Source organism: Schistocerca nitens, chromosome 7, assembly GCF_023898315.1.
Source record: "Schistocerca nitens isolate TAMUIC-IGC-003100 chromosome 7, iqSchNite1.1, whole genome shotgun sequence".
NCBI classification, from domain to species: domain Eukaryota; kingdom Metazoa; phylum Arthropoda; class Insecta; order Orthoptera; family Acrididae; genus Schistocerca; species Schistocerca nitens.
This window is the reverse complement of record NC_064620.1, coordinates 506,105,172-506,129,943: the sequence shown is the minus strand read 5'-3', so window position 1 is coordinate 506,129,943 and position 24,772 is coordinate 506,105,172. Positions and strand designations below refer to the sequence as shown.

General features: G+C 40.8%; 1 protein-coding gene across 1 annotated transcript in view; it reads left to right on the top strand.

The window, feature by feature from the left end:
- Positions 1-24,772, top strand: part of LOC126195710 (uncharacterized) — a 219,220-nt gene that overhangs the window by 68,962 nt on the left and 125,486 nt on the right. Inside the window, exon 2 of the mRNA XM_049934339.1 lies at positions 1,818-1,954. Within this exon, the coding sequence (XP_049790296.1) occupies positions 1,818-1,954 (137 nt within the window). The remainder of the gene's footprint in view (positions 1-1,817; positions 1,955-24,772) is intronic.

Sequence of the window (24,772 nt, the reverse complement as noted above, 5' to 3'; positions counted from 1 at the left end):
TCCACTGCAGCAAGCTGCTTTAAGGGTACTTCTTTGGCATTTTTAATCTGTTCTGAACCTGCAAATTCACACAGCCCATTCCAGTGGATACTCCATACCGGTGCTGTGCCCTGCATGCATTTGCAGCCTTGGAAGCAATATTAACATCTGTCCACTGAAGAGGAAAACTGCGCCACATAGTTAATTTCAAGAAATCCCCTTACTCATGTCTGTACACAGTTTTAGGAAATAATGAATTTTGTCATTGAACATTGTGAGTGACTATGTTTTTAACATTGTATTGCTATTCAACACAAACACAAAATTTTTAAAAATGTTTTTAAGCATTTTGTGATTGTGTCAAGTGAAAATTAAATGTTGACAATATCATTAATAAAATCCACAGAAAGCAAAATGTCATTATTTCAAAAAACTTCTTAACCCTTATTTTCCTTTTTCAACAGAGTTGTCTAATAGATGAACCCACTTTGTGTGAACATTTTTCAGTGAGTACAGTCCATCCCTGAATTTATTGATTTATTTTTTATCAGTTTAGGAGCAGGTGGAAGTTGTAGTGTGCCACAGCAGATAAAAGATCGATTTTGTCAACAACTATTCTTCACATTACTGACAGTACTCATTGCCAAAGAACCTTTTGTGGGCCGTTGCAGTGCCCTAATGGAAGATTTTTTTCTTTTTGCAGTTCAAGCCTCTTCTCATGTAACTTATTTCTTCCCCTTTCCACTCCTGTGCAGTAGATCAGGAGCTGCATAGTATTTGCCAGCTACTGGCTTGCTGTGTACAAAATAATTAGTCAGAAGAACCTCTGTATGTTTCAGAGAACACTGCCTGTAAGCTTTGCATCAGGTAAATTAACTTTACCTTTTCTGAGGTAAGGAAACTGGCTTTGATGCTATGCTTTGATTGCTTTTTCATTTTTGGCTAAAATGGTAGGTACAAATCAGTACAGAAATTGGGTGAATTCTCGTCAATATGATTGCCAAGAGAATCACATTTACTTTTAGCCGGAATTTAAAAATTGTATTACCAACACAGTGATTTTGCATTGTATATTCTGATGCACTTATGGTATCAGTATTTCATATGTCATTAATGGCAGGTCATCGAACACCATATTATGCACTTTCTCAAAGTTTTCATGTGTGACTGCATTTGAGGGTGGTCCTTCATATTGATCATCTTGAAGAGAAGTATGATCATGTTTCATTTCAGCCACCAATTTCTCAATTGTTGGAAATAGGAAGCATATACCTGTAACCTGTAAATCTGTAACAATTTTGCAAGGTTTTGTGTTGGTGATAAACCATACAAAAACGAAAAATTTTCAGGTGGCAATGTATTGTATTTTAATGAATCAAATACAACATTACATGCTTAAAAACCACATTAAGAAAACTGTTTCACAGATCAAATTTACAGCTGACTTACATTATTATGTAACCCATACTAATGCAATGAGCACAAAATTTCTATGTTGTTAGTGCCTTCAGTTTACCAGCACGAGAACATTTTACTTGTCACTCATAGCTAAATTAAATTTTGATGTCTTTGTGGTTTAGTTGTTTTCACTTAAGATCTTCTTCTCCCCCAAGTGGCATTTAATTTTTCTTGTGTACATCATTTCACCAGTCTAGATGACAGACCTCCCAATACTTATGCCTGGTGTTTCTTTATGAATAAAATTTTCTTCCTTTTTTAATTTTTTAGTTGTAGTTTTTCTGTATATCTTCTGCTATGTAGGTCAAAGTACATTATTTGTTATTTTTAATATTATCTATGATGGCTCTTTACTACTCATTACACACACCAATGAACAGGTGCAGCAGACAATATATTCATCAACAAAAGCTGCTGTAAAGGGGCCCCGTATTAAGAAATTCTCTATATACCGGTGGAATCCTGCAACACCTGAGGTTAAGCCACATTTGCAGCATTTTGAAGTTGATCTCACTGGGTAAGTTTTGTCTTTGATTGAACTATTCAATGTTTTGTTTGCTTTTTAACCTGCTGAACCATGTAAACATGACATATGTATTGTTACTCTACAATATGTAGGCAGTAAAGGAAAGAAATTGTGCTCTGTTGTTTTTGTTTGTTTATTTAATTTAACTGTTATCCAGATTGACATCAGTGTCATTGATACAAAGTCATACAAGAAATTGTATCATACACACAACTAACTGAATGCACACAAAACAAAATAATGAAATCTAGAACCCTAAAATACTAAAGCATAATAATGCTAAAACAACAACAATAAGACTAAAATTACAGTATAAGTAAGAATAAGTATACCTTATGAAACTGTTGCTCTGCATATCAGAAGTATTCAGTAAAAGCCACAGTGATGAGAAAGCATTTATTAATGACTGCATGGAATAACATTTTTTTCCCCATTAACTCATTTTTCTCCTTATCATTGGAGTTTGACCATTGTATTCCATCAAATCACTGACGACGTGGGAAATACTTCATACTAGTTTGGTTAATGACAAGTAAATATTATTTCATGCAACATTATCAATGCTGTTTCTTCCTGGTGCTCCAGAATAATGCTGAAGATTATATGGGTAGATCAAGTAAGTAATGAGGAGGTACTGAATTGAATGAGGGCTGAAGGAAATTTATGGTCCAACTTGACTCGTTGAACAAACAATGGAGTGTCCAGGTTGGAATATCAACATTATGAAGAGGATGGATTGCTACTCACTGTAAAGATGACACACTGAGTTGCAGATTGGTACAATAAAAAGACTGTTACACATTGAGCCTTTGGTAAAAGCCTTCTTCAGAAAGGAAAACGCAACAACATTCATAGAAGTGAGCACACTTCATGCACACATGGCTGATATCTCTGCCCAGAAGGCAACTGTCTTGCATCGGGCAGAAGGAGCATTGTGGTGTGAAGTGGCAAAGGGCTAGGGATAGCATGGAATAGGTGGTGGGGGAGGAGTCAGTGCAGCTTAGCAGACTGTACAGGGACTAGGTGGCAGGACAAGGCTGAATATCATAGGGCAGAGAGGGCAGAAAATGTCAGGTGAAGGGTGTGGGGACAGTGGGTTACCATAGGTTGAGGCTGGGATGATTGTTGGAACAAAGAATGTATGTGTAAGGAAAAGTGCCATCTGCACAGTTCAGGTAAGCTGGTGGTGGAGAGAAGGATCCAGATGGCCCGGGTTGTTAAGCAGCCGTTGAAATCAAGCATGATATGTTTAGCTTCATGTTGTGCCACAGGGTGGTCCACTTTGCTCTTGTTCACAGTTTGGCAGTGGCCATTCAACCTGGTTGGTATTCAACCATGTCATATACAACCTCTGCTGCAATCAATGCACAGCTTTTAATACCAATATTAAAAGCTGTGCATTGATTGCAGCAGAGGTTGTATATGATATGGTTGCTTTCATAGGTGGCCTGGCCCTAATGGGGGTTGGAGTAGGAAGTGCTGGGTAGGTGGATTGGGCAGATCTTGCATCTGGGTCTTTCACAGGTATATGATCCCTGTGGCAAGGGATGGGACTGGGGGTGGCATAGGGATGGATTACAGTGCAGTGGAGGTTGGGTAGAGGTTGGATCATAACTTAATGAGTGGTGGGAAGGATTTTGAGTAGGATATCACAGGGTGACCCATACTCAAATCCATTACAGAGGATGATATTAGGTGATGAAAGGGTCACTCCTTTGTGGTGAGTTGCGGGGTTGATGCAAGGATTGGGGATCTGTGGGGATATGGTATGGAAAATCTGTTTGTGGACAAGGTCTGAGATTAGTGCCTGTCTGTGAGGGCGTTTGTGAGACCTTCAGCATACTGGACAAGAGAGTTCTTGTCACTGCAGGTACTCTGTCCCTGGGTAGCCACGCCATATGGGAGACATTTTTTTGTGGGGAGGGACGGCAGCTGCCAAAATGCAGGCTTTAAGGAGGGATTTGAGGTTATGTTGGACTTCTGGAATGGGATCACTGAGGCAGAATTTATAGATGGAGTCAGACAACTGGCAGAGACTTTCTGCCAGGCAATCAGCGCAGTTCATAATGACAATTTTGGAAATTTTATCTGCATGTACGATGAATCTGTGAAGGTCTATTTTGAGGCTGTCCTTTCCTCTGCTGAAAGTTTGGGTTCCTAACAAGAGGCCTGGGGAAAGGTGGTGAGGCCAAGTTGGAGGTAAGCAATAAGATGAGCAGGGGTGGTTAGGTGGGAGGGGGAGGATCACAGTTAAATGGTGGTATGAAGAGGGATGTTTCCATTGCAGGGATCAGGAGAAGGAACATAAGTCTTTGGCAAGTCCAGTGTGGTTAAATTTGGGTGTGGGGGTGAAGGTGAGGTCTCTGGATAGGACTGAAACTTCTGTGTGGCTGAAAATTTTGGTGGAAAGGTTGTTTCAGCTCTGGATTTAGTGGAGTGTTGGCAGGGAGTTTTGGGCGATTTGGCAAGTTGAAAAGATCAGTTAGGTAGGGTCTGGGTGCTATCAGAGGTTGATGAGGAGGGACACTGGATAGGACAGGGATTCGATACTGGGGCCCCAAGGTGACAGTAGGATTTCAGTAGCTGGATAACTGAAGCCCCTATTACACGTTGTGCCTGAACCGTACACGTCTGCACCAGCGCCCCAAGCGGGCATATCTGTAACTACATACTGGTTCACGTAGACCTATTACACCAGCCACGTGGGATATACCTGGTACACATGGGCATTAGGCAGCAGTAATGCGTGAAATGCAAACAGAACTGTTTAATCTCTTGTAAAGTTGTTCGTTCTACCGCGCGAAACATAATGGGCACCATGTGACATATTGGAACATCATTCGTTCAAAATATTTATGTGAGCTTCAGGTTCCTATTTCATAAGAAGTTGTTTTTTTCACTATTTATTAAGTCATTGTTATTCCCTTATGTAGGCTACTACTGTTTGAGGTACGGACACAACAGTTAGTTTTATATTACAACACTTGGTCACGCAGGTATAAGTATATATACATTTACATTTATACACCAGTTTACACAGAAAAGCCACTTGTTTTTGGAGCTATTGCTCTGGCAGTGGCAGTAAATCTTCAGATTGGGGCTCAGCGACGACAAAGACAAAAAGCCAGACGTTGTTGAGTTCGACCCTGGCTGAAAAGAAAGATCGAAGGTAGGGGATTATATTCACTGCTTATGAAAGAATTGAGGCCCAAAGATCTGCAAGAATTTCAGAACTTCATGAGAATGGGCATGGCCTGTTTTGGGAAGCTGCTGTTTATGATATGGGATGGATTTAGCAAGTATGACACAGTCATGAGGGAGGCTATCTCACATTCTTGAAAGTAAGAATTAAATCATATGTTTATATGTTTCGAGATCATACAAGCCTAAATCACTGATAAAATACTGGTAAACACCCTGTTATTTGCAGGCTGGTTGTAACATTACGTTTTCTGGCAAATGAGGAATATTTTAAGAGTCTGGCTTTTAGCCACAGAATAGCACAGCCCACCATTTCAAAAGTTGTTGTGGATGTATGCACAGCAATTTGCAGCACTCAAAGGGACCAATACTTAAAGGTGTATTTGTGCTATTTTTTCAAGTTGAGGGGGGGGGGGGGGGGGGGAAGCGCTGGCACGTCGATAGACACACAAACAAACACAAACATACACACAAAATTCAAGCTTTCGCAACAAACTGTTGCCTCATCAGGAAAGAGGGAAGGAGAGGGAAAGACGAAAGGATGTGGGTTTTAAGGGAGAGGGTAAGGAGTCATTCCAATCCCGGGAGCGAAAAGACTTACCTTAGGGGGAAAAAAGGACGGGTATACACTCGCACACACACACATATCCATCCAAAAAAATACAGACACAAGCAGACATATTTAAAGACAAAGAGTTTGGGCAGAGATGTCAGTCGAGGCATTCCTGCCCTGAAATGAGATCCATCCTTCATGAAATCCTCCCCACTCCACCAAGAGTGTCTTTCCGCCGTACACCTAACCTTCGTAACCTCTTAGTTCATCCCTATGAAATCCCCAAACCACCTTCCCTACCCTCTGGCTCCTACCCTTGTAACTGCCCCCGGTGTAAAACCTGTCCCATGCACCCTCCCAACACCACCTACTCCAGTCCTGTAACCCGGAAGGTGTACACGATCAAAGGCAGAGCCACGTGTGAAAGCACCCACGTGATCTACCAACTGACCTGCCTGCACTGTGATGCATTCTATGTGGGAATGACCAGCAACAAACTGTCCATTCGCATGAATGGACACAGGCAGACAGTGTTTGTTGGTAATGAGGATCACCCTGTGGCTAAACATGCCTTGGTGCACGGCCAGCACATCTTGGCGCAGTGTTACACCGTCCGGGTTATCTGGATACTTCCCACTAACACCAACCTATCCGAACTCTGGAGATGGGAACTTGCTCTTCAATATATCCTCTCTTCCCGTTATCCACCAGGCCTCAATCTCCGCTAATTTCAAGTTGCCGCCACTCATACCTCACCTGTCATTCAACAACATCTTTGCCTCTGCACTTCTGCCTCGACTGACATCTCTGCCCAAACTCTTTGTCTTTAAATATGTCTGCTTGTGAGATGTCTGCTTGTGTCTGTATATGTGTGGATGGATATGTGTGTGTGTGCGAGTGTATACCCGTCCTTTTTCCCCCTAAGGTAAGTCTTTCCGCTCCCAGGATTGGAATGACTCCTTACACTCTCCCTTAAAACTCACATCCTTTCGTCTTTCCCTCTCCTTCCCTCTTTCCTGATGAGGCAACAGTTTGTTGCGAAAGCTTGAATTTTGTGTGTGTGTTTGTTTGTGTGTCTATCGACCTGCCAGTGCTTTCGTTCGGTAAGATATTGATGCCACTTCCTTATACACAAATATTCCGCACGTCCAGGGCCTCGCTGCGATGGAGCATTTCCTTTCACGCCGATATATGATGTGACTTACCGAACGAAAGTGCTGGCAGGTCGATGACACACAAACAAACACAAACATACACACAAAATTCTAGCTTTCGCAACCAACGGTTGCTTCGTCAGGAAAGAGGGAAGGAGAGGTAAAGACGAAAGGATTTGGGTTTTAAGGGAGAGGGTAAGGAGTCATTCCAATCCCGGGAGTGGAAAGACTTACCTTAGGGGGAAAAAAGGACGGGTATACAGTCGCACACACACACATATCCATCCACACATATACAGACACAAGCAGACGTACGTACGTGTGTGTGTGTGTGTGTGTGTAAAAGCAACAACTCAACCACCTATCCTTTGTGCACATTGTTGTCTACCAACCCAAGTTCACCACAAACTCTTTGCCTTTACAAATGTCTGCTTGTGTCTGTGTATGTGCGGATGGATACATGTGTGTGTGTGAGTGTATACCTGTCCTTTTTTCCCCCTAAGGTAAGTCTTTCCACTCCCGGGATTGGAATGACTCCTTACCCTGTCCCTTAAAACCCACATCCTTTAGTCTTTCCCTCTCCTTCCATCTTTCCTGATTAAGCAACCATTGGTTGCGAAAGCTTGAATTTTGTGTGTATGTTTGTGTTTGTTTGTGTGTCTATCAACCTGCTAGCGCTTTCGTTTGGTAAGTCACATCATATATACAGTATATAGTCTATCACACTGGGCGAAACTGCACTGACTTTGTCACCTATCACTGCCAGTTTCTCTTTTCTGGCGTGCTGCAGTAAACAAGAGATTCAATCAAAGCAAACATGAACTTTCATAAGCTATTGCATTACGATACCATGTAAATTGAAAATCACCGTGTGTGCATTATATGCATGTTACTCAGGAAGAAATGATTGCTGACATATCGTATAATGATACAGCGAGCCACGTGTACACTTTTCCTGGCTGTATGCCTGAATTAAGACACTTAATGCCTCTTTGCTCCATTTCATTTCTAGAATATGAAGTAATCAATAGAAAAAATGCTACTGGCCAAAAATTTTTTTCTGCTTTTATGAAAACCTACTTACTGAAAAAGAAAATGCAGAAAATCCCCAACATGAAAATATGAAATCAGCTACTAGCCACCAAACAGTAAGCAAATAACAAGCAGAAAACACTGCAGTAGCCCCTTCTGCGCACGCATGAGTTATTGCTGCCTAGTGCGCATGGCGCAGATTGACGGCAGTTTAGAACTGCTGTCCATTCTGGCGCAAGGATAATGTGTCTGGTAATTTTTGTAGTTTCACCCGTTCTACCACTAGATGGCTGTCGTGCTAGAGCAGTACCGTTTGCAGCGGATCATTGTGTAATACGTGCTTTATGGAGGTGGTATCTGGAATGCTCTTTCAGATGCTGGAGAGCAAGGGATTCAATTTCAGAGATGTGATGTGTGTAGTAGGGATTGAACAGTAATATTATCATGTAGAGGGAGCAGTGGTAGTTCTGGGGTCCCTGTGCCATGGAGATGTGTTTCTGCAGTACCAGGTTTTTGAGGGACAGGGACTGGCAGAACCTGAAAAGGCGGTCATTGTGAAAGAAGGGATGGGGTCCAGAGAGAGAAATTTTTATGGTTAGGGTTTGGGGGGGGGGGGGATTCCATGATTTAGGCAGCATTTAAGGACCAGGAGGTGGTTCAAAATGGTTCAAATGGCTCTGAGCACTATGGGACTCAACTGCTGTGGTTATCAGTCCCCTATAACTTAGAACTACTTAAACCTAACTAACCTAAGAACATCACACACACCCATGCCTGAGGCAGGATTCGAACCTGTGAACGTAGCAGCAGCGCGGCTCCGGAATGGAGTGCCTAGAACCGCACGGCCACCGCGGCCGGCCCCAGGAGGTGGGGCTGAGTCTTAGCTAGGCAAAGGAGTACTTTTCTGATCTGGTGCAGAAAGATGGAACAGGTGTCCATTGTGGCAGTGATGGCATTGGGGAACTGGGAAAAAGTGTGTATGGATTGGGCAAATGAATGCATTTATGGTTGTGAGGGGAGCTGGACAACAGAAAATGACATGTAAAAACGTATAGATATGCAAAAATACACTCCTGGAAATGGAAAAAAGAACACATTGACACCGGTGTGTCAGACCCACCATACTTGCTCCGGACACTGCGAGAGGGCTGTACAAGCAATGATCACACGCACGGCACAGCGGACACACCAGGAACCGCGGTGTTGGCCGTCGAATGGCGCTAGCTGCGCAGCATTTGTGCACCGCCGCCGTCAGTGTCAGCCAGTTTGCCGTGGCATACGGAGCTCCATCGCAGTCTTTAACACTGGTAGCATGCCGCGACAGCGTGGACGTGAACCGTATGTGCAGTTGACGGACTTTGAGCGAGGGCGTATAGTGGGCATGCGGGAGGCCGGGTGGACGTACCGCCGAATTGCTCAACACGTGGGGCGTGAGGTCTCCACAGTACATCGATGTTGTCGCCAGTGGTCGGCGGAAGGTGCACGTGCCCGTCGACCTGGGACCGGACCGCAGCGACGCACGGATGCACGCCAAGACCGTAGGATCCTACGCAGTGCCGTAGGGGACCGCACCGCCACTTCCCAGCAAATTAGGGACACTGTTGCTCCTGGGGTATCGGCGAGGACCATTCGCAACCGTCTCCATGAAGCTGGGCTACGGTCCCGCACACCGTTAGGCCGTCTTCCGCTCACACCCCAACATCGTGCAGCCCGCCTCCAGTGGTGTCGCGACAGGCATGAATGGAGGGACGAATGGAGACGTGTCGTCTTCAGCGATGAGAGTCGCTTCTGCCTTGGTGCCAATGATGGTCGTATGCGTGTTTGGCGCCGTGCAGGTGAGCGCCACAATCAGGACTGCATACGACCGAGGCACACAGGGCCAACACCCGGCATCATGGTGTGGGGAGCGATCTCCTACACTGGCTGTACACCACTGGTGATCGTCGAGGGGACACTGAATAGTGCACGGTACATCCAAACCGTCATCGAACCCATCGTTCTACCATTCCTAGACCGGCAAGGGAACTTGCTGTTCCAACAGGACAATGCACGTCCGCATGTATCCCGTGCCACCCAACGTGCTCTAGAAGGTGTAAGTCAACTACCCTGGGCAGCAAGATCTCCGGATCTGTCCCCCATTGAGAATGTTTGGGACTGGATGAAGCGTCGTCTCACGCGGTCTGCACGTCCAGCACGAACGCTGGTCCAACTGAGGCGCCAGGTGGAAATGGCATGGCAAGCCGTTCCACAGGACTACATCCAGCATCTCTACGATCGTGTCCATGGGAGAATAGCAGCCTGCATTGCTGCGAAAGGTGGATATACACTGTACTAGTGCCGACATTGTGCATGCTCTGTTGCCTGTGTCTATGTGCCTGTGGTTCTGTCAGTGTGATCAGGTGATGTATCTGACCCCAGGAATGTGTCAATAAAGTTTCCCCTTCCTGGGACAATGAATTCACGGTGTTCTTATTTCAATTTCCAGGAGTGTATGTACATATATGAAAAATGTGTAAAAATATGCACAAATATGTAAAAATTGTTCAACAATATGGGGGAAAAAGGATGAAGTGGATGTGGTATGGAAGTATGCACATGTTGGGAGAAGGGAAGAGAGAGAGAACTTTCATTATTTATCATCATGCCCTGAAATGAGGGACATCCTACCCAAGATCCTTCCCAACCCTCCTAAAGTGGCAATCCATCACCCACTCAACCTCTACAGCAACCTAATTTATCCCTATGCCACTCACAATACCAACCCTTTACCTCAAGGATCGTATACCTGTGGAAGACCCAGATGCAAGACTTGCCTAATCCACCCGCCCTGTACTACTTATTCCAGTCCAGTCACAGACCAACTGTGAAAGCAGCCACGTTGTGTATGAGCTCTGCTGCAGTCATTGTATAGCTTTTTTTAATTCTAATATGGCTATCAACTAGCTGTCTGCTAGGATGAATGGCCACTGTCAAACTGTGGAATGAGCAAAATGGACCACCCTGTAGTACAGTATCCAACTGAACATAACATGCTTTATTCTATTATCGGCTTCATACCTCAGACCACCTTGATCCTCCCATCCACCACCAGCTTTTATGAACTGCACTGATGGGAGTTTTCCTTACAACCTCCTCTCTGCTTCCTAAGTCAACCTGCCCTCAATCTATAGTAACCTACTGTCCCCACACCCACTGCCCAGTAGTTTCACCCTCTCTGTCCTACTGCCTCATCCTTATTCTTGTCTCCCAGCCTCTTTGTACACCACCATCTGCCAGTGCACACACTGGCTGGTTCCCTTCTCTGCTCCTCTCCTTTTCTGCTGCAAGCCCCTCACTCCCTCTCCCACAGCCTTCTGACACAGCACCTAGCAGCCTTGTCCTGCCACCTAATCCCTGCATGCTCTATCAGGCAGTGCTGACTCCTTTCCACCCACACACCAGGCTATCCATCACCTTTTGCTGACCCACCCTGGATTGCTGATTCTTCTCTAAGCAAGACAGTTGGTTTCTGACAGGAGGGACCAGAGATAGTGATCATGTGTGCATGAGGTTTGTTTGAGTGTGTGAATGGTCATGTGCATTTTCCTTTCTGAATGAGGTTTTGCCAAAAGCTCAATGTGTAACAATCTTTTGATTGTGCCTGTCTGCAACTCAATGTGTCATCATTATGGTGGGTAGTAATCTGTTCTTTCTATAGTACTGTAGAAGGGATTGATCAATTGTATTCATCTTGTGGCACCAAGCCAGTATGGTAACTTACGGAAGTGGCATGGGGGGGGGGGGGGGCTAAAAGTAGTAGACAGATATTAAGTCAAACAATGGAAAATCCAAGATGGAATGTAACAATATTATGAAAAGGAAAGTTGCTGCTCACCATATAGCAGAGATGCTAAGTCACAGATAGGTACAGTTGCTACTCACCATATAGTGGAGATGCTAAGTCACAAATAGGCACAACAAAAAGACTGTTTAAAAGGCCTTGCTGGCTGAAAGCTTATTTGTGGCAGTCATTTTGCTGTGCCTTTCTGCAACCCAGCAAGCTAAGGATCTACTACAGTAAGTAGGTTCCAGTTGATGTAGGTTATGCAAAAATGAAGATACTTGCTCAGAATAGACCAACCTGGAGACCTGGAACAAACCAATCTTTGGATTGAAGAACAAAGAAGACTTTGTTGTGCTAATTGGTGGGTCAAATGACGTATATAAAAACGAAACCCACAAAGCAAAACAAGAACTAAAAAGGTGCTTAGGACAGTTGACACACACAAATGTTTTAGTGCTGAACATCCCACATCAGCATGACTTACCGTCTTGGTCATGCGTAAATAAAGAAATAATCAATGCCAACCAACAAATTTCATTACTTTGCAAACATTTCAGAAATATAGAACTCGTAAATGTTAACAGTATTGGGCGCAGATTCCACACATTACATGGATTGCACATTAGCAACATGGGGAAAAAACTGCTCATCGGAAAAATTGAAGAAATTATCATCAAGAGGCATCAAACACTCAAAAGCAAAATCATCTTGGATTGCCCCCCCAAATATTCGATGGAAACAACGCCAGCAAGACTTCACTCACCAACATCAACAACAGAAGAAAGAACTAGGTGCCTCCAAGATTCAGGCACAGCAAAAACAATGAATGCAGTAACAGCTCTACCAATTGCAGACCCAGCTCTAACACCAGCAGCAATATTATCAACAGTAGGAGCAGCAGCTGAACAACTACCAGGGGAGCCAGACACAGAAGAAAATTCTGCTGCAGATGATAATAGAAGAATAGGTGCAGTCGGGAAAAGAAAAGCAGTACTTCCAGCACACCTGGATGATTTTTTATTGACAAGGTAAAGGTAAGTGATCAATTAAATATGCCAAAGTCTAACAATATGCCAAAGCCTAACAAATCCTTTAATTTCATGCTGATTCATCAAAATGTCCAATCATTGCTAAACAAATTAAGTGAAGTTGAAATTTTATGTACTGATGAGCTAAAAACGCTTCTGTAATGTGTATAGCTGAACACTGGCTGTCTAAAGATGCATTGTCAGTCACAAAACTTGCAGACTTCAATCTTTCATCATCATTTTCTAGAATTACATCCAGTCATGGAGGGTCATGTATATTTGTTAAAAGTGGCATTGATTATTGTAACATAAAACCCATTGAACTGTTAGCTGAAGAGAAAGCTTTTGAAGTATCCGCAGTTGAACTCCCTGCATTAAAATCAATAATCATCTGTGTATACAGGAGCCCTGATGGGAACTTAAATGATTTCTGTCGTCAACTAGAAGCAGCTGTAAATACTATAAAAAACTTCAACAAAACAGTGATCATATGTGGAGATTTTAATATTGATTTTCAGGAAATCTCAAAAGACCAGCAAAGCTTGATGACCCTACTGGAAACATATAACATAAAAGCCACCATAGACTCTCCTACAAGAGTTACACCAACAACGAGCTCAACAGTTGATCAGATAATAATAACACAAATATAAATCACAATTTCTGTGCCAGAAATCTTAATACTGGCTTCAGTGATCACTATGCACAGTTTATTGCTTTGCACACCCCAAGTGAAACAACTGAGAAAGAGGAACTTGTAAAAGAAGCAAGGAAATTCACTAACAAACAAATAAACCTTTTTGTACAGAGACTAAGTGAAGAAACTTGGTATGAAGTGTATACTTGTGAAAATACTAACAAAAAGTTTGAAAAATTCATGGAAATCTTCATGTCATACTTCGAAGCTGCATTTCCATTAAAAAAGCAAAAATGTCAATCTAACTTCAAAAAGAACAAATGGATTACAACAGGTATTAGAATATCTTGTGCAGAGAAAAGAAGATTACACGAAATAGCAAAGACACAGAACATGCCTCATGAATTTCATTTGTACCTGAAGAATTACAGGAGGATCCTCAAAAATGTTGTAAGGAAAGCTAAAACAATGGCAAATGACACTTACATTGAAAATTCAAAAAACAAATCTAAAGCTATGTGGGAAGTTATAAAAAATCAAACAACAAGTGAAACTAAACAATACAAAAATATGAACTTATGTTATGAAGGACAAATGATTTCTTGCCCAACAGAAATTGCAGGGACCTTCAACAAATACACTCCTGGAAATTGAAATAAGAACACCGTGAATTCATTGTCCCAGGAAGGGGAAACTTTATTGACACATTCCTGGGGTCAGATACATCACATGATCACACTGACAGAACCACAGGCACATAGACACAGGCAACAGAGCATGCACAATGTCGGCACTAGTACAGTGTATATCCACCTTTCGCAGCAATGCAGGCTGCTATTCTCCCATGGAGACGATCGTAGATACTGGATGTAGTCCTGTGGAACGGCTTGCCATGCCATTTCCACCTGGCGCCTCAGTTGGACCAGTGTTCGTGCTGGACGTGCAGACCGCGTGAGACGACGCTTCATCCAGTCCCAAACATGCTCAATGGGGGACAGATCCGGAGATCTTGCTGGCCAGGGTAGTTGACTTACACCTTCTAGAGCACGTTGGGTGGCACGGGATACATGCGGACGTGCATTGTCCTGTTGGAACAGCAAGTTCCCTTGCCGGTCTAGGAATGGTAGAACGATGGGTTCGATGACGGTTTGGATGTACCGTGCACTATTCAGTGTCCCCTCGACGATCACCAGTGGTGTACGGCCAGTGTAGGAGATCGCTCCCCACACCATGATGCCGGGTGTTGGCCCTGTGTGCCTCGGTCGTATGCAGTCCTGATTGTGGCGCTCACCTGCACGGCGCCAAACACGCATACGACCATCATTGGCACCAAGGCTGAAGCGACTCTCATCGCTGAAGACGACACGTCTCCATTCGTCCCTCCATTCACGCCTGTCGCGACACCACTGGAGGGGGCTGCACGATGTTGGGGCGTGAGCGGAAGACGGCCTAACGGTGTGCGGGACCGTAGCCCAGCTTCATGGAGACGGTTGCGAATGGTCCTCGCCGATACCCCAGGAGCAACAGTGTCCCTAATTTGCTGGGAAGTGGCGGTGCGGTCCCCTACGGCACTGCGTAGGATCCTACAGTCTTGGCGTGCATCCGTGCGTCGCTGCAGTCCGGTCCCAGGTCGACGGGCACGTGCACCTTCCGCCGACCACTGGCGACAACATCGATGTACTGTGGAGACCTCACGCCCCACGTGTTGAGCAATTCGGCGGTACGTCCACCCGGTCTCCCGCATGCCCACTATACGCCCTCGCTCAAAGTCCGTCAACTGCACATACGGTTCACGTCCACGCTGTCGCGGCATGCTACCAGTGTTAAAGACTGCGATGGAGCTCCGTATGCCACGGCAAACTGGCTGACACTGACGGCGGCGGTGCACAAATGCTGCGCAGCTAGCGCCATTCGACGGCCAACACCGCGGTTCCTTGTGTGTCCGCTGTGCCGTGCGTGTGATGATTGCTTGTACAGCCCTCTCGCACTGTCCGGAGCAAGTATGGTGGGTCTGACACACCGGTGTCAATGTGTTCTTTTTTCCATTTCCAGGAGTGTATTTGGCAAACGTAAGTGAACAGTTGGTGAGTGGACTGGAAGAACACAACAAAATATCACCTCCATCATGCAATAGTGTGAGAAATGTGTCTACATCTTTGTTCCTTTCACCCACAAATACTGAAGAAATTTTATCAGTTATAAAAACCTTGAAAACGGGGTACTCATGTGGGATTGATGGAATACCAGATGCAATTATTAAAAAATGCTGTCTTGCCTTAGTTGAACCCTTGACACATTTGTGCAACAGCTCACTGGCATCAGGAACCTTCCCTTCATGCTTAAAAACAGCAAAACTGAAATCACTGTTCAAAAAAGGAAATACGGAATGTGTTTCAAATTATAGACGAATAGCCCTACTGCCTATATTTTCAAAAATTTTAGAAAAAGTTTTTTTTATAAGAGATTGTCTGATTTCCTAAATAAAAATAAAATTCTGTCTCCTTCACAGCATGGCTTCAGGAAAGGCTATTCAACTTAAAGTGCAATATTTGAATTTCTTAATGAAATCTATACTAAGCTGGATGCAAGTGAGTTTGTAACAGGCATATCTCTTGATTTATCTAAAGCTTTTGACGTCATTGACCATAATGCCCTACTGCAGAAGCTTGACCAATTAGGAATTAGAGGTATATCCAATGAGTGGCTCAAGACATACCTATGTGGTCGCAAACAGGTGGTTGAAGTGCAATATACTGACCATAACAAAATCAGCTACTACTATTCAGGATATGAAAATGTGAAATATGGGGTCCCTCAAGGATCAGTATTAGGACCCATTCTGTTTCTCCTCTATGTCAATGATCTTATGTACAACAAGTATTGCCAAACTACCCTCCAATTTGCAGACGATACAAGCTTCCTTATCAGTGGTAAAACAGAAGAAAAACTGAAAGACTCCACTATCCAAACAATGAACAGTGTAGAACAGTGGTTCAGCTACAACAAGCTAATTATAAACAAAGAAAAGACAGTAGCACTGAACTTCTATAATGTAAAAGGAAGACACCACCCAAACATAGAAATAGAACTTAGGGACAGAGTTCTTGAAAGTGTTGACAGCACTAATTTTCTGGGACTCTGGCTCCAGAACAACACAAAATGGGAGGTACACATTGAATATTTGCAAAGAAAACTAAGCAAAACCTGTTACATGATACAAATCTTAAAAACTTGTTGCAGCAAAGCCAGCCTGTTAAATGTATACTACTCCTACGTGCATTCTGTAATTAAATATGGCATAATCTTCTGGGGCAATACAACAACAAATATTAAACTTTTCAGGATGCAAAAGAGAATGCTAAGAATTATTGAAGGGGTAAATAATACGAAATCATGCAGACCCATATTCAAAAAACTGTCAGTTCTTCCTCTTCCTTGCAATTTTATCTACGAAACATCAGTTTTCATCAAACAATATATCGATAGACACCCAGATATCTTATTAAAAAATGAAGATATACATGCACACAATACAAGGCAAAAATCTGACCTTCATATGAAACAGATGAGAACATCATTGTGCCAAAAAGCCACACTACATACTGGGCTAAAGATTTTCAATAATCTACCTAAACATATCAAATCAATAGGTAAACTCTGTAGTTTTAAGGCTGAAGTAAAGACATATTTAATTGATCATTGCTTTTACAGTCTGACAGAATATATAAAAGCCAAACAACAAAAATAAAGATGCATTATTAATATTCTACTTTGTATGTTGCCTGTAATGTTGGTTGTATTTATGAATCTTTGCTAAATTACTTCAATATCTAGTCCACAGGATCGCAATACAAACTGTATTTTATCTTGTAAATACCTAACCATGTCCAATATCCTTGTATATATTCTATACATATAGGATTTGAAGGACTAAATAAAATAAATAATCAACAATAATAAAAATTCTCTCAACACTGGTAATCAAACTGGCTGTGTTAAGATTGAGCACCACTGTAGTTTTAATATACAGGTGCCTTGTGACAGAGGCAGATGTTTTTTTATATGACACTGTAGAAGAGAATAGTACATTACATAAAACTGAAGGCACTGCATAAAATGCTCATGCCAGGACCGTTAGCATGTTAACTTTTAAATTAAAAGTTTGTTCTTAAGTATCCATGCAAAGTGAAGTAAGAAAAACCTTACACTGATTCCTGATTTCAAAAGCACAAGGCCAAAGGTAAGAGAGGGGCAGGTGAGCTGGAGATTACACTAATGCTTATGCACTTAAGTAAGGACATCGTTGTTGCTACTTTCTTTGATAATGTGAAAAATGCAATATTTTTTCATATTAAAGTATGTGATTGTAGAGGTACTCCAACACAACAGTTTTCAGGGTTTTTTCATTTAATTCTGAAATGTCCTATCCTGCTCATTATGGTGGAGGATGAATTCTACATGTTGAAATGATTGACTGTGAATCCAGATTTTCTTTTTGATACAATTAAAAAAAGAAAAAGATAAAGAAAAACCAAATCAACACATACACAAAATCATTAGAATGTGCATATTAAATATAAATGTATATGTCTTGTTCAGAATATAAGTGACCTCACCTCATATACTGGTAGTTATCTCTATAATAATGGTAGTGCTTGAATAAAATTGAGTAATATGGTGTTTTATCATATTGAGCCCATAAAGCTGCAGTTCATGTGTAGTACTATTTTCCATGCAGTGCATTACTTAATATCAACAGTGGTGATGGAGGAGTAAATATTTACAATTTTTTTTCTCTAAACCTGACCGTAGATGTTGTATTTCATTCAAATTTCATACCTCTTGAGATGTTCGTGTACAAGTGTGTCAAACATTGCTGGTACATAGTCAGTAGTGTGAGATGGTAGAATATTGTTTCAAAGATGGTATCCGTTTTAACAAGTGTAATTACTGGAAATAGATCCCACTTATGAGTCCATGATAATATTTGAATTTTTATTCCAATTTTTATCTATATCCCACATTAACTAACAGGATTAAAAAATAACATATACGTCATAAGGTTCATTTAGTTACTTACATGTCTCTATACTACTTTACTGTTACCTTCCTTGGGCAGCAACATTAGAGTCAAAGAAATGCCATGAAATTGCAGCCCATCTTATCACAAAGCTGTATTCATGTTTAAAAGTATGTTGCAACCAGTCTGATGAGTAAATTTGTTTTAGTGTTTGTTATACCAGACTCATCATACCCACACCAGTCGTTTATTGAAGAAAATACTTTAGTGATTTCAGAAAGTTATCATCTATGATTATTCTCCAAGGATGATTTCTTACAATGTGTCACTGTTTATTCCAATGCATTTCCATATTCAGCAGCAGTGTATCTTTTCTGCATTAGTCATAAAATTCCGCTTACTAGTTTGTCAGTGAATATAACCTTCAAAAAGTTAAAGTTCCAGACACGAATTCCAAAATAGCTTGAGGGAAACAGTAAATTTTATCCAAAGTTTTTCTCTTGTTACAAAACAAACAGCTTTATTGAGCATTGTTGCTTCAGTGCTTAAAAGGGAATTTGTGGTTACTGGAGCATAAAATACTAACAAAAATTACAACAAGAACAGTCAGAAAGGTTAGTTTCAAGTTAGATTGTGGTTTTAAACTTTTCAAAAATACAAGAATGGTATCCCTTAAAGAAACGGCAGCAAGGGATAAGTTGGATCACCTTGTGCACTCATTGAGTATGCCTGAGAGCCTCATTCAACAGGTTGCAGCTGTTCCAGCAGCCATTGAGCTGCGGTGCATGTTGGAATAAATGATGCCTGTCCTCTCAGCTGCAAGGCCATTCTGAATCATTCTAACGATTGGTAGATGGCGCTCAAACACCAACCTTGCTAATGGAATGTCAACAAGGTTCACAAACTCAAAAACTGCAGCATTCTCTCCAGAACTGATCCCAGTCCCCTGGCTCTGAGTGGAGTGGAAGACTTGAACCAGAGACTATGACAAAGCAGGGTGTCACTTTTTTGACTTGATGTACAGGGATGAAAAAGTAGGTTCTACCTAAATGGGTCAGGGGTGCACTACACATCAGAGACTGCTAAGTAGTTAACTAACTGTATGCGGGGTACATACAAGAATTTCTGTATTAGGTGTCTCTCTCCATCCAGACATTATTATGATAATTGTGGTTGGAAATGCTAAAGTTTTAGCGCAAGACCAAAAGAAATGCAGCACACAGATGAGACTCTTATAATCCTGGTGATAAACTGCAGAAGCATTCACAACAACGTGTCAAAACTTTGAGCACTGGTAGAATGCAGGGGTCTCACTTAATACTAGGTACATAAAGCTGGTTAGGACTAGAAATTCATCACAGTGGAAGTATGGGGAATTGATCTGATGTATTGTGGCAGTAAACAGGAAACTCATATCACACCAGGATAGAAATATGAGGAAGGGCAGAAACTTTTAATTGGGTCCTTGTAGCGACCACCAGATTCTCCCTCAGATATAACTGACAACTTGAGAAAAAAACCTCAGCTTTCTAATGCATATGTTCTCCAGTCATACTGTCATCATTGGAGCATATTTTAATCTTCCACTAACTGCTAGGGATAATAACAGTTTTCTAAGTGGCAACACATCCTGAGAAACAATAGTAAATGATTTCTTTGAAAACTACCTAGAACAGGTAGTTCATAAGCCCACCAATGACAGAAATATAGTGGATCTAATGACAACAAATAGACCAGATCTCTTTGCAGATGACCACATTGAAACTGGTGTCAGTGACCACAGTGAGTACATAAATACAAATGACAACTAAAACAAGTAGAAAGATTTACATGTCCATAAAGCTGGTAATAAGGCAGTAGGGTCATATCCCAAGTAGGAACTCAAATCATTTAGCTTTAGTCAGCAGCATTTGGAGGAACAGTAACTCAGGTTTAGACGAACAGTTGATCAAATGCTGGATAGATGGTATACATTTCTTGTAAGACAAGCACTAACAAAATAGCTAGCACTGCACAATAGGTGTAAAACAGTGCACAGTGCTGAAGATAGAGAAATGTTCATGGTGTACAGTCTCTGTAAAGAACACTATCCCTCAAAAAAACTTGCAACTACTGCACATTAGATATAAAACATAGTGTGACAGAGCATAAGGCAATAGATATAGAGAATTTGATCAAAATGTTTGGTTGCAAAAGAGCGATGAGTGAAGTCTTCAATAACTACCACAGCAGAATGTTACTAATGTATCTCTCACAAAACCCAATAAATATATAAAGGCTGTTAATGGCACCAGAGTTAGTATACAGTCAGTCCTGAATGACACAGGAATTGAAAGTAGATTCAGATTCATATTTTTTATTGGTCATTCAGCATTATTACATGCAATAGACTTTGTCAGTTCACTTAACCTATTAATTTTACAAAATAAATTTTTACATATTTAAGTTGATATTGGCCATTTCTAAAAATTCTTCTAGTGAATAGAATGGATTAGTTAAAAAGAAGTTATGTACATTTTCTTTAAGTAATTTGTCAGGCTTGGTTGATGCATTCTTAGACACCTTGATACATATTTTAATTGCCATATACTTACGACTATTGTTAGTTTTAGCTAATCTATTTTGTGGCAACAGTAGAGAAGTACAGGTTCTTGTATAGTAGTCATGCCTTTGATTTGTTACACTTAAATTAGGTAGTTCAGCAAGTACGTAGTTAACACTGTCAAGAATATATAAATTAATAACTGTTAAAATTCTTTATTTAATGAACAATGGTTTACAATGTGTCCTATTATCTACTTTAGCCATTACTCTGATTGCTTTCTTCTGGATCACCATGATTTCAATTATTTTTCTGCTGTTTCCCCAATTGCCACACAACACATCAGTCTCTTCAACAAATATATAACTCTTGACAACCTAACCAATATGTGATCAACATGAAAGTTCCATGTCAGACTGTTGTCAAGTATGATACCTAAAAACTTTGCCTTTTGTTTTTCTATTTTTTTAGTCTTTGATAGACTGAACCACATATTCTGGGTCTTTTCCTCATTTAATAGTAGACCATTTGCATTAAATCATGATGTTGTATTTTCTTTTGCCAATTTCATACCACTTACAACGTTATCAAATACATGGTTTACAGATCATCTGCATACATATATGTCTTTACATTTATATTTCCTGGTAAGTCATTTATGTGTACAAGGAAGAGAAGTGGTCCCAGTTTAGATCCCTGCGGCACTCCGTGTTGAACCTCGAGTGTGTTTGACAGACGACTTCCTGAACTCACCACCTGTTTCCTTTTATTGAGGTATGATTTGATGAGTTTTAAATTTTTATCACATATTCCATAGTACTCAAGTTCAGAGAGCAAAAGTGAGTGGTCAACACAGTCAAAGGCTTTGCTCAGATCGCGTAAGGTTACCTGTGTGTGAGGATGGTCCTCGAATGCTGCTAAAATGTCTCCGACTAAGAGCTCTATAGCATGTACAGCTGACCTTCCTCTTCTGTAACCAACTGTGATGCAGTTAACATATCATTTAGTTCTAGGTACTCATACATCTGCTGATATATTATGCCTTCAAAGGCTTTTGCTAGTACTGGAATTAGTGAAATTGGTCTGTAGTTTGCAGGATCTGATTTGATACCCTTCTTAAAGACTGAAGTCACCTTTGATTTATTTATTTATTCATCCATAGACAACTTGTGTTGTATGAATGTCGTCAACTGTATACATGGAATGAGTATATACATAATAGTACTTCTGGTAGTACATATTTCTATGGTGCAACTTGATCGTTTGTACACAAAACAAATACACACCAATCTTAGTTAAAAATAAATATAAATTTACAAATGTATTCTTGCATGGATTACACAAAACAAATACACACCAATCTTAATTACAGATAAATATAAATTTACAAAGGTACTCTTGCATGAATTGAGGTAAACACATGTCATTTACAGTATTCTTTGACAGTATAGTAACATTTATCTGCTAAATAACTTTTTTCAGCTTTCCTAAAGGCATGTATTCCAGTTTCAGCTTTGATCTCCTCTGGAAGTCTATTATACATATTTATTCCATTAAATAATAAACTATTTTGGGTTTTTGTTTTGTTTTTTCATATGAGATGCAAATGGTGGCAGGAGCTAGTCCAGTGTTGGTGTATAGATCTGTTTTGTGTGTACTGGTCAATGTGTTTTTTTATATATATCACAGTCTGAAAGATGTATTCACATGGTACTGTCAAGATTCCCATGGTTTTGAATAAATCAGTACAGTGAGCTCTCTTGCTGCTTTTTGTTATTATTCGTACAGCCCTCTTTTGTAGCTTGAAAATTGCTTGTATGTTCTGCACATTTGTACCCCAGAAGGTTATACCACAACTAATTATTGAATGCACATATGCAAAGTATGTAGTCTTAGCACATGAACTATTACATACTGACATAATTATCCGTAGTGCACAGCAAGCAGTAGCGATTTTCTTTTCTAGTGCTGCAATATGGTCAGTCCAGTTAAGCTGTGAGTCAACATGCATTCCTAGGAATTTTGTGTTTGTGACACAATCTATAAGTTCATGTTTAACTTTTAGGCCTACGCTATTGTTTTTTATTTATGTGGAAATTAATACTGTTTGTTTTTTTGATATTGAGGGTTAATTTGTTGCTTACTACCCACTTGCATACATGATCGAGAGTTTCTTCAGCTTTGTCTCTCAATTTGTCTGGTGACTCATCACTGATAAGGATGCTGCTATCATCTGCAAATAGTATTGCTTCCCCGTATTTGACACTCTGGGGAAAATCATTGATATATATTAGGAAGAGTATTGGCCCTAGCACACTTCCCTGAGGGACTCCTATGTTAATATGTTCTGGTTTGGAAATGTGTTTTGTCAATCTGCTGAACTTCGTTTGTGAGATCTCTACGCACTGTACCCTATTTTCCAAGTACGATTGACACCAATTATTTACTGTTCCCCTTATTCATAGTGCCTCCATTTTGTTTAGTAGTATTTTGTGGTCTACCGTGTCAAATGCTTTGCTAAGGTCAAGGAATATGCCTGTTACATGTTCACCTTCGTCAAGTGCTTCTAAGACAAAATTTGTGAAGTGAGCTACTGATGAACCTGTGCTTCTTCCTGGCCTGAAACCAAACGGTTCTTTACACAGTAGGTTGTACTTGTTTAGGAAATCCATTAGTCTCTTTGTCATTATATTTTCTATTACCTTGGAAAAGGATGAGAGTAATGAGATGGGCCTATAGTTTTCTATATTTTCTGGATCGCCTTTCTTAAATAGAGGCAGGACTTTTGCACATTTTAAGTATTCTGGGAAGCAGCCTGCAGTGAAAGATTCATTTATGATGTGTGCCAAAGGATGTTGTATGCTGTCAATGCAGTCCTTCAGTAAGCACACTGGCACTTCATCTAAACCTGCTGATGTTTTATTCTTTAGATTCTTCACAACCATCCTTACTTATTCTGTAGAAGTCGGTAACAGTAACATTGAGTTATCCATATAGTTCAATTTTTGTTCAGGCTGTTTTTTGCCAAACGTTTGCTGTAGCTTGGTAGCAACACTGCTGAAGTACTCATTTACAGTATTTACTAGTGTATTTGGGTTATGTATAATAGCACCATTATGTTTAATTTGAATGTTTACTGTTTTTAATTTATTACTGTTTGTTTCCTGTTTGGTAACAGTCCAGGCTGCTTTAATTTTATTTTCTGCCTTTTCTATAATACTGTCATTGTGGGCTTTTTTTGCATCTCGTAATACTCTTCTGTATATTCTTTTGTATGTGTGGTAGTAGTTTACGAAACCAGGATCACTATGGTAGTTTTTTAACCTGTTCAGTTGTTTGAGTGTTGCAGAGGATTTCCTTATTCCATTGGTCACCCAGGTATTTCTTTTGTGTGAGTGTACTGCAGTTTGCACCTTTGGGAATGCTTCATCAAATCTGAGTTTAAATAGTGACATGAATTTAGAAAATTTCTTATTTACACTAGTTTCAGCATACACTTCTTCCCAAGTTATACTGTTTATTTGCTTGGCAAATTCTGATCTGTTTGGTTTGGAGAAAACCCTTCTGTGTGTGTATGTTTTAGTTGTATTGTCTATATTTATGTTTAATTTTAGGATATGACAGGAGTGATCAGAAAGACCAAGGTTATCTACAATAATTTCACAACTTTCTTTATCTATGTCTGTGATGATGTGATCAATTGTTGATGATGAGTTTTTGCCTATCCTCATGGCTCTATTAACTAATGGTGATAACTTATAACAGCGCAATATATTCAAGAATGAGTTACAGAATCTATCTGGGTTTTGTGTGTTTATA